General features: G+C 31.9%; 1 protein-coding gene across 1 annotated transcript; it reads right to left on the minus strand.

The window, feature by feature from the left end:
- Window positions 1–3734: 3734 nt before the first annotated feature.
- LOC125810560 (mitogen-activated protein kinase kinase kinase 18-like) lies at window positions 3735–4751 on the minus strand. The gene has a single exon (XM_049490035.1). The coding sequence runs from the start codon at window positions 4749–4751 to the stop codon at window positions 3735–3737; it is 1017 nt and encodes a 338-aa protein (XP_049345992.1).
- Between the last annotated feature and the right edge of the window lie 6939 nt (window positions 4752–11690).

Genomic DNA, 11690 nt, shown 5'->3' on the forward strand with positions numbered 1-11690 from the left:
GTTATGGAGCGCAATTATGCAAAATATAGCTATAACATACTAATATGATTTTTATGTTTCGAAGCCCAATGCCAAGCAAAGCCCTAGACTACAAGTGAAGAAATTGGGTTCAACTAAGCCCTTAACCCAAGATGAGGTGGAGCCTTAACCCGACACAAGAGGGGCCCTGTAGGATAGTGGGCTCGCAATCATGCTTTATTCCCCTTTCAAGTTGGAAAAAAAGAAGTAAGACCCGTGTGAAGTTTTAGTTTCGTTACCGGCCAGAGCTCCAGTTTCTCTTATACAAATACAAATCTTCCCTTGCCCTGTTTTCTTTTGTCTTTCTCTCTTTCTCGCTTTATACAAACACAAATTATACAATTGATTCTTTTGTATATGTATACCGAAATATAACAAACATAAAAATCATATTTGTATGTTATAACTATAGTTTGCATAATTGCGCTCCATAACAAATTTTATGTTTGTTATGGAACTTTTGATTTGTATAATTCGCTAAATACATCCAATTTATATACAAATTGTTCAGTTTTGTATAAATTCATTTATACAATTGGATAATTTCTATATAAAACGTTTTAGTTTTTTCTGGGCAGGGGAAGATCTATATTTGTATAATTATAAGTATATGACGAAAATATATGTGTTTGTATTTGTATATACATTTTTCTCTCGCTTTATACAAACATAAACACATTTTATACATTTGTATACCGAATGGGTAATTGTATACTGAAAATGGGTAATTGTATACCGAACCCGATGGCAAAAGAATGGGATGTTTGCTGCGAATTACAAATAAATAAACTATGGTTATAGCATTTAATTTGAATTAATAGTTTGCTATTTCATACAATTTTCCCTTTAAAAAACCCACTTCTGCCCCGCCTCGCACAACCTTAAACTAGTCCCACCCCGCATCCGCCCGCCCCATTGCCATCCGTACAGTTTCGTGTCAATTTATGTGTTATCTTTTGACTTCATATAAAATTTAAAAATGAAAAAATAATTCTAAAATTTGGCGTTTAAGATAAACTTTAGACATTTGTGTTATTGTGAATATTTAAAAAAGTAAATAATTAATTTAATATGACAAATAAAATAAATTGGAGGGAGTAATAGTAGTGGAAAACCCGGAGGAGGTAGGAGCAGAGGTTAGGATCTTTATTGAAGAGACAAAAAAAATTAAAAAAAAGTTGAGCCAAGTGTTTTTTATATTGGTTGGAGATTTTGTTTGTAGTATTAATGATCTTCTTTTATAGAATATTTATTAAGTGAACAAACTAAATTTGCGTCACAGGGACAACCAGACATTTAGTTGGGCATGTATTCACGTTTGTACTTGCTCTTAGTTCTCAATCATACTTTTACCTTTAGTATCACATTTCCAAATTCATTCATTTTTTGTTGCTCATATTTAATTTGGCATATTTATTAAGAAGTAATAAAAGCTTGACGTAGATTGAGTCATTCATTCTTCTTAGCTTATTTCTTTTGTGGTTGATAATTGTCTTGTATAATATACTCTCTTCGCTCATTTTTATTTATATATAATGAATTTTGCATATTTAAAATAAAAAATAAAATGAAATGCATATTTTATTCTGATACTCATATTACTTGATGTATTGCAAGGATTTTGATTATTTTGATTTTTGTTTACATAGCTTAAAATATAATCTATCTACATCAATTATTTTCTTTATTTATGTGTAATTATCTCATAACTGAAGTGTTTATGACTTTTAAGAACAACAATTACGAATTAATTCATCTTAAATTTTTAAAGTGATTACTAATTTAAGATAATTATTTATAATTATCATGACAAGTATATTTGAGATGGAAAGAGTAATAGTCGAATATCTAAAATAGGTTAGAATTTTTATTATAAGACATAAAAAAAAAAATCACAAATCTCATGCCAATTGTAGATTGTTGGTTGGAGATTTTGTGTATCGTATAAATGACCTTTTGTAGATGGAAAACATTTAAGTGGACTAACTAAATTTGCTAGCTTTGCGTTACAAGGACAGCTACACGTATAGTTGGGCATGTACCCACGTTTGTACTTGTTTGCACTTCCCTATCATTTTATATCATGTCTATCTACTACTATATGTTTTCATATTTCACTTCTTCCCCCTCAAATTAAACGTAGGTGATTGAGTGATAAATATTATTTTCATTCTTAATTAAAGTTTTGATTTTGAGCTATGAAAAATGAAGTTATTTTCAAAAGAAACTATTTTATTGTATACTTTTAGTGAATTTATGTATACAAATTTAAATTAATCAAGTCTTTTCTGAATGGAGCACCAAAAAATAATTAGGTCTCTTATAAAAATTTAAGGAGTAGGTTTAGCCATTCATTTTTTTTTATTTTTTTTTTATTTTTATATCACTTGGAAAGGTTTGAAAGCCCTTTCCTCTTGTAATAATAAAATAAATAATACTTAATATGTAACGTGGTATTGTCTTTAGCTTAGCCATTGTGTGGTTGACAATTATGTGGGCAATGACTCTAACATCACTATTATTTGGCAAATAAAAACGACACAGCTACCAAATTGTATATTTTAAGTTGGCAAAGAGCATTACGTGTGGTAAGTTGGGTATGGTAGATTGGATTGGGTTATCCTTTACGAAACAATCATTTGAAAATATCTCAATTTTCAAGAAATTGATTATTTTGAGTCCCACATTATTTCTTATTCCTTTTTATTCACATTTCGAAAAAGATGCACCCACTTTTCCTAGTCGAAAGAAATAATATTCCCTCCATTTAAAAATAATAGTAATACATGGTTTTTTTAGTGTGTTAAAAATAATATGTTTTTTGGTAATATTTTAATTAATACTTCCTCCGTCCAACAATAGTTATCCATTATATTTTTTGGGATGTCCAGCAATATTTTGTCCACTTTATGAAATTAATGGATAATTTTACACTTAGTTCTTAATTTACCTTTATCATTATTAAATATAGTTATTTCCTTATTACAGTTTTCAAAATATTGTATTTATTATATTCAAATATAATAAAATTATCATTTATTTATAGTTTCTTAAGAAATGAGTAAAATCAATAGTGAATAACCGTTGATGGACAAAGAGAGTAATATGTATTGTGTATATTTTGATCATGGGGATAGACTAGTTAATCCGGTATATTCATAACTTCTCTTATAATTTATTTATTTAGGCCAAAAATATTATAGTAACATTCTTTATGGGACCATATTATTTTATTTTATTTTTCTATGAAGGTGTGGGGTACCAAATCTATGTGTATCCAATAAAATTGTTTTCTTTTGTGTGCTTTTAAAGACCCTTTCCTTTTTTTTTTTTTTTTTTTTTTTTTTTAAGACCCTTTCCTCAATTGAATGAATTGAGAGGTCTCTTCAACTGTTTGTGCGTTACAATAATGAACAATTATTTGCTTTCACGTTCGTATTAAAACTATCCATTAATCATCAAGAAGGGAGCAAAAGAGAAAAGAGAGAATTGTCTAGACTTTTCTTCTTATGATGTAAACGGATTTTCAAGAGGTCTAATTCTGTTGTGTATTATGTTGAAGAGTCCACATCGAATGAAAAAGAAATGAATGGTTTTCTTATATGACTTTGGATAATTTTTCCGTCATTGAGTTATATTTTGGGGTTGAGTTAGACTACATTACATTCCTATATACAAAAAAAAAAAAAAAAAAAACAGCATTATGTACTAGCTACTCATTCACTACTACTGCTTCTAATAGTGATCCATCTCTCATCATCATTCCATATCCGCTTTAATTCACTCGAATTCGAACCCAATTCTCTTACCCTTTGCAGAGGAGATTCCGGTGAGCTAACTTTTCGTAGTATTGTAGAATTCATGGTTTCTAATTCCTCTACCGAATTCCATATGTCTTGATCAAGAATGCTTGTTGGTGAGTTTGTTACAGAATCTTGATTTGCCATGGAATGCATATTCAATTCCTTAAGAAACGGATATTTGAGGAGCTCTTTAGCTGTCCATCTTTCTTTTGCATCTCTTATCAAGCATTTGCTTAAGAAATCCCTTGCTTGTAAAGAGAGGAATTTAGGAATTTCAGGGGATTGCCCAGAAAATGCAATTTTGTAAAGTAATGAAGCTGAGTTTGTCACATTAGTCCATGGTGATCCACCAGTGGCCATTTCAATAATTGTACATCCCAATCCCCAAATATCTGCTGGACACCCCTGTTCTTCCCCACGCGCCACCTCTGGCGCCATAAACATTGGCGTTCCTCCAATTGGGTTTGCATCACCGTCCGGATCAACCCACCTGGAACAACCAAAATCTGCAATTTTGGCACCGGTTTTACGTAACAAAATGTTGTCCCCCTTTATGTCACAGTGTGCTATGCCCCTTGAATGTAAGTACTCTAATCCTAGCAGAATTTGCTTCGTATAATACCCGATCAATTGTTCGTTAAACCGACCACTCTGTTTCCGAATTTCATCGGAAAGTGTGCCGTTCGGCATGTACTCCATCATAAGATTAAAGATGAGTTTATCGTTCTCTTTGGTAACATCATACCCCTTGTAGCTAACTATATAAGGGGAGCTCAATTGGGACAGAATTCTCTGCTCCTTCTGCAACAACTGCGACTGGCATAGCTCCACTGACTTAACAGCAAAAACCTCACCGGACCAAATTGACTTGGCCGCGGAGACGGCAGCAGAGGAGCCGCGGCCTATGGTATGACCTCTGATCCAACCCATTTCAGAATAAGAAATTTGGTTGCAAATAGGAGAAGTGTTTTTGGTTTGTTAGAAGGTGCAACAGAACATATATATATATATATATATATATATACTAATTTTGTCTCCAAATTAGTTGGCCTTACTTTTTCTCTTTAATTTTTTTTTACAATGTGGCAAAATGCTTGTGGCTATACGGCAGTTTGAGTAGGCTGGAAGAGTGGCATGACTTGGCCAACTGGGATGTCGCCACGTGGTGAGCTATGGTCAACTTAATAGTTTAGTTTATCTTTTTTAGAAAAGAAGTTGGATAGGGGTAGATTGGATTGGATAGGGATCCTTTGATCAGTATTTGGGAGTTTGTTGTTTTGTTCATATCTTTGGATATTCCATTTTTTGATGGGCAATGAATGCAAATGGAGTTTATCCACTAAAGTTTACCATTACGTTTTAATTTAAACATCTTATAAGCAGACAAGTATAAGGTCAATCAAAGTAAAAATATCTTAAAGATATTAGTCTATCAACAAGAGATATATTAAAGAGTTAATGTCATTCCTGGTCACTCAACTGAAGTGTTTTAATATCGAAATTACTCAACTTGATTCTTATTTCAAAAGTAACTCAATTATAAAATGTTTTACTTACAAAATCAATTAACTTTAATTTTTACTTCAAAAGTCATTTAACTAGAATTGTTTTACTGACAAAGTCACTCAACTATACTCAACTGTAAGTTAACCATTTATAGTTGAGTCACTTTTGAAGTAAAAATCAAGGTTGAGTAACTTTGAAAGTAAAATGCATATAATTGAGTGACTTTTAAAGTAAAAATTAAAGTTAAATGACTTTCTGTGATAAAACTTTTTAATTAAATAACCATGAGATATTAACTCCATATCAAATGGGAAAAAAGGTTAATGCGCAATTATTAGTTGAATGAAGAGAATGAAGGCATTTGTTGAAGGGAATTAAAATTAGATAATTACCATTGCTAAACCCTACTTCGAATATTTTCTCTTTTGAATTGAGGGTCTATTGAAAACCGTTTCTCTATTCTGCAAAGTTAAGGGTAAAGTCTTGTTAAAATTTTACTACTTTCAAATTTCACTTGTGGAACTATATTGAATATGTTATTGCATTAAAAATGATCGTTATAGCTATTTTAAAAACCATGATGACCTTCTGGAACAATACCAAGATTTGCTTTCTCATCATGCTAAAGTAAGAATCATACTTGGAATCCTTGAGGTTTAAACAATTTTCAGAACAGTGACCTATTACTAATAGTGATTCTTAGCTCCTAAATAAAGTTTCTGATAATCTACCAATGTGGCAAACTAGTTTTTTTTTCAATGGTTTTAAATAAAAGGTGCACCAATCATACCTCAAATTTCCACAAGATTCCATCAAATTCCAACATTTACTAGTAACAATTTTGTAGTTGAAGCATACACACTTTTCAACACATAATAGTGATCAATTCTCAAGAAACATCTAATAACTAAGGAACTTCTACTTCCTCTGTAGCTAATTATTTGTTCATTTTTGAATTGACACACATATTAAGAAAACAATGACATAGTGAGTTTACCATTTTACCCCCTATTAATTATGAAGTTGGTGAATTAAAAACTTAAGATTTTCAAAAAAATTTACCTTTTTCAAAATAATTAATTGAGGGTATAATAGGTAATTTCTTTTGTCATTTCTTGATTTGTCAAAATGGACAAGTAATTAGGGACAACTATAAAAGGAAAAAATGGACAAGTAATTAGGGACAGATGGAGTATTTATTATTTTGCGGGCGTGGAATATTGATCTAAATTAACACTTATTTTGGGATGAAGGGAGAACTAGATAAGAATAAAAAACTTATCTTATACTCCCTCCATCTCATATTAGTTGTCATATTTTTCCTTTTTGAGACACATTACATTAACATTTTTTTATTAAAAACATAAGAAAATTTACAACTTGTAATACTTATCGCATAATTATTTGATTATCTGAATTTATATATTAAATAGATCTAATTTAATTTAATCTAAAAAATAAGTTACATTAATTTTTATAAAAGAAATGTGACCATTAATTTGAGATTGGAGGAAGTATTACTTAAAAAACTAATATTCCATAGTGTAAAAAGTCCATTCTTCGGTAGATGCTTGAAGAAGTTAAAAGAATAATTAAAGACAAAGGGTGTAAAAGAAGTTGCAACAAATTTCATCAAAAAGTAAAGTATTTGACTCTTGAAAGAACATTAATAAGTGACACAATAAGTTTGGGTTAATTAGTTGTAAAGTAAAAAAAAATAAAAACCAAAAGATTACCTCATCACTTGGGCATCATGACTTATGACACAATACTAGTACTCCCTCTTCCCATTCATGCAACATTTTTCTTTTTTTTTAAAGTCAAATTATATAAGTTTAATCGAAAATTTACGCATGAAATCTTTAATTTTCTTAAAATGAAATTTTATGTACTTAAAACTACATAAAAAGTACTACAATTCAAAATATTTAAAAGATATATGAAAAATTTACGATCAAAGATAGACTTGTTTGAATCTCGAAATTCAAAAGGTGTCACTTGAATTGAAACGAAGGGAGTAATATTTATTCAATTACATACCTCAAAATAGATTTTTTTTTTTTTTGACAACCAATTGCAAGTTTTTGTTTTGTTAAGTGTTTCCATGTACATGCAGTGCTCCCTCAATGTGTGAGATGTCGTTTCAGCTCATACCACGTGTATAATTATATTATTAGCATACTAATATCAAATTAAGCACTTTAATTTGAAGTGGTTAAACTCCATAATTGTAAATTTAATGAGGAAACTTGAATTGATAGGATAAATCATTTATCTAGTGACAGGTGTTTCTATGGATTATAAAATTAACAATTCATGATTCTGGATCTGAAATGATTTGTCTATCTACCTAGAGTGTACCTTCTGCTAAAAGTTTGAAAAACATATTACAAAACGAAGTAATGACCTGCATCTTATCTTATGAAAATAGAAAAACGAATTGACAATTGTACTTTTTCGAAATAAGATTATAAAATCACTCATCTTTCATTGAATTCGAGTTTTATTGATAAAGTATTGTGATACCAAGGTCCAAAATTGCCCTTGTAATTTATGAAAAAAAATTAACTTTGCTCTTGGTTTAAAATTTGAGTTTATGCACATTTATCTAATATTGATTTTCATTTTTTAAATATTTTTTGTAAAAATTTACTCAGGCCATTAATTAAAATAAGTATCATAATTATACTTCTAGCTAAATGACCATGTAAATTTACTGATAAAGTAGAATGACCACGAAAATTAAGACAAAGTTAAATAACCTTTAGAAGACAATAAATTGAATGACTTTAATAACCAATTACTGTAAATTAAGTGACATGCTTTCAACTCTTTAAAGTTTGTCGAGGGTGACATTTGAACGCACAAATATATATACGTAGGATATTGGGAATCTTAAGATTTAGCAGGACTACCAGACATATATGGTGCAGTGAGTGAGATTGTTTTTCTCTTAATCAGTGTCTCAAATTCGAGCCATATGAAACGATATTTGGTATGGAGCATTTCTCCACAAAGCAACTCTACACGATGCGAATCCAAAATTATCAGACTCCAATATAAATATCAAACATCAGATGAAAAACCAAAAACAGAATTCATTTTAAATGTTTTGTACAGCTAGGCAGGACAAGCGGTTGTTATGTCGATTAAAATAATGTTTGTTGGCTTACATAACGTCCCTCTTTCTGTTGCTAGCTAGTCGATAGAGATAGGCATATAGGAAATAATCTTTATATTATTATTTGAAGAAATCACAATCTTATGTCAACTGTGGATTATTGGTTGGATATTTAATTTAATTAATTTGTTTGTGTTGTTATTTTCATTTGTAGAATGAAGCATATGCATTACTAAGTAGAGTAAATAAATTTGTTGGCTTTTCGTCACAAGGACAGCTAGAAATTTAGTTGGGCATGTACCCACGTTTGTACTTGTTTACACTTTCCAATTATATTTTGTTTTGCTTTCGTATATATCATGTCTACTACAACTTCTCATATTTAATTTCCAATTATTTCCTATCAATCTTTTTGTAAGGAGCAAAACACACTAACTTTAAGGTATTAAGGTGAGATGTAACTTGTAAGGTATAATAATCGCAGGATAAAATATATGATTATTTTATTTTGTGTTTGATTGGAGCTATTAGATAATTTTGAAATTATTTATCCCACCATTTATGTTTTAGTGATGGGATAAGTTATCTCATTTGCATGATACAACAACTTATCTCAAGATATAGCTTATCTCGACATAATTAATTCCAAAATAACTTGTTCCCAATGAAACGATCCGTCAAAGTAGGTCTAAAAGCCGTCTAGTTTCTATGTTTAACGTGGTCTTGTCTTAGATTTCCCCTTCGTAGGTGGACAATAATTCAACACGTGGCAATAATATTTGGGGTTATAAACCGTTTGTGTGCAACTCTAACAGCACTATTATTTGGCAAACCTATAAATTGACAACTTACCAGTGGCAAAATTATATTTGTTTATTTTGTCAACAGATGCTTGTAGACTGTGGAAATTGTACATGGTAGATTGAATTGGATTATGAAATCGTGATTAGGTGCACAAACAATGTTTGTTCTTTTTTCTCAAGTAAAATACTTTTTTCTTATTAGGTATTTTCCTTTTGATGGACTTTGAATTATTTGACCAGTTTTTGATATTCTTATAAAAAAAATTGTCCACCTTTTATCAAATGTGAGAAAAAAAATGAAAGTCACATATATAAAGTATTATGCATTTAAGTAAGGTTGGGGGAGGGATTGCGTCCTAAGGGGTTAGTTTGATGTAGATAGTCTACTTTACTACAAAATTAATAACTATTAGCTCGAATTTATGACCTATACTGTTATATTCTAGGTGTTTTGATGATCCTCACAAATGCAGAGTCTAACAAGGGACCATATCCAGGAAAGGGTCCTTCGGTATTGAGACTGATGAAAGGGGTAATGAATGAATAAACTCAGCATAAGGATTATTTGTGTGTCTTCACCAAAAAGGGGGAAAATGTTATACTCTATGTGTTTTGATGATCCTCACAAATGCAGGAACCTGGTCCTTGGAAGAGTACCTCCGTCCAAATTCAAAGCGGTGCACAACTGTAAAGCAATCTTTACAGTTATCTTGTCAGGTTGGTTGGTGAGATGTGCAGCGTACTTCACCAATAGGAAAGGCGGACGGAGTTGTTTGTTTAAGTGGTCAAAACCCGTGTTGGTAACTGATATATACAACAATAAACAAATAACATTATTCATTCAAGAAGAGAGAACGCTAGCAAGTCTTTTTCAAGAACTCAAGCAGCAAAGAACGCAGCAAGGGACTTGGTCCCAAAATGTTTGCGTACGAGAAAAGGCGAAAAGACAGCTATCAAAAAGCTTCCAACTCTAATGTGGTTGGTGCACAACTTTTCATGACAGCAGGCTTTGATCAGCCAATATCCTCGTCCCAAGGGTTTGTGTCCACTTTGACATAGTCTCTTCTCCAAAACACAAACTTAAAATTTGGCAAACAAAGTTGTGAATTTCTGAGAATTCATAAGATCAAAAGAAAAGGACATCTTCAAGGAAGACCAATACTCATACTCAACAAAGGGACCTGATAGAGTGTTGAAGCATCTTTGTTGAGTTTGAGTTTTGTGTCTATCGTTTTATAAGTTTTTGTATCTTGAAAATTCTCAAGTACACAAGCAAAGACCATCTCGGTGAAGTATTCCCCGTCAAGCGCAACAAGGACCTGATCGAGTTGCAAGCGTCATAGTGTGTCTTAGGAGTTATACTTTTGTGCTTACATTGTAAATCTGTTCTTATTCTATAAAGGATTCAGATATTTTGTTTTGATTTCTAAAAGTCTAAGTCAGTTAAGGTTGATTGATTTAGTGGGCAGTGTGGTATCTGCTTAGGCTTAGTAAGTAATAGGATTATTACTTAGTTGTGAGATTAATAACTTCTTCTCACTTTGGTTGTAATTGAGTTTCACTTTTGCTTGAAGAGATTAGTGGAAACAATTGAAAATTCTGTGTGACAGGTCGTGGTTTTACTCCCTTGAGCAAGGAGGTTTCCACGTAAACTGCTTGTGTTGATTTCCATCATTGTTCATTCTTCATTATTGTTTTTGCTGAGTCAAGGGACCTGTTCCGTTGACTGATAGTGGACGCACATATTCTATCAATTGGTATTAGCGCAGGTGTTTTCTAGCCGGTTAACACCAAGAGAGAATCCTGCAGAAAGATGGCTGCTCCACTGAACCTGGAAGAAGGACAATCGTTAACAAGACCACCTCGTTTCAATGGCCGGTTCTATAGCTGGTGGAAAACTAGGATGCAAGACTTCTTAATGGCGGAAGACAGTGAGTCATGGGATATCGTGCTTGATGGGCCCTTCATCCCAACTACTGAAGTAAAGGATGGAGAAATTACCATAGTCATTCCCAAGACTCGTCAACAATACAACGAGGCGGATAGAAAGAAAATAGAAAAAAACTACAAAGCAAAGAAGTTGTTGGTGTGTGGTATAGGCGTTGAAGAGTACAATCGAATTTCGGCATGTGAGTCTGCAAAAAAAATCTGGGATTGTCTCAAGACGGCCCATGAGGGCACGAAGCAGGTGAAAGAATCAAAGGTGGACATGTTGACAACCCAATATGAGAACTTCACAATGAAGGAGGGAGAAACCATTCATGACATGCATACTAGATTCTCCTTAATAACCAACGAGTTACGCTGCTTGGGAGAGCCTATCCATCCCAGTAAACAGGTAAGGAAGAGTTTTTCTTCCTAAGTCATGGACAAGCAAAGTAAATGCCATCACTGAAGCAAAGGACCTGAAGGTTCTGACGATGGATGTTCTCATTAGTA

This window comes from Solanum verrucosum, unplaced genomic scaffold, assembly GCF_900185275.1.
Source record: "Solanum verrucosum unplaced genomic scaffold, falcon-dt-bn FXZP01000118.1, whole genome shotgun sequence".
In the NCBI taxonomy this organism is placed as follows: domain Eukaryota; kingdom Viridiplantae; phylum Streptophyta; class Magnoliopsida; order Solanales; family Solanaceae; genus Solanum; species Solanum verrucosum.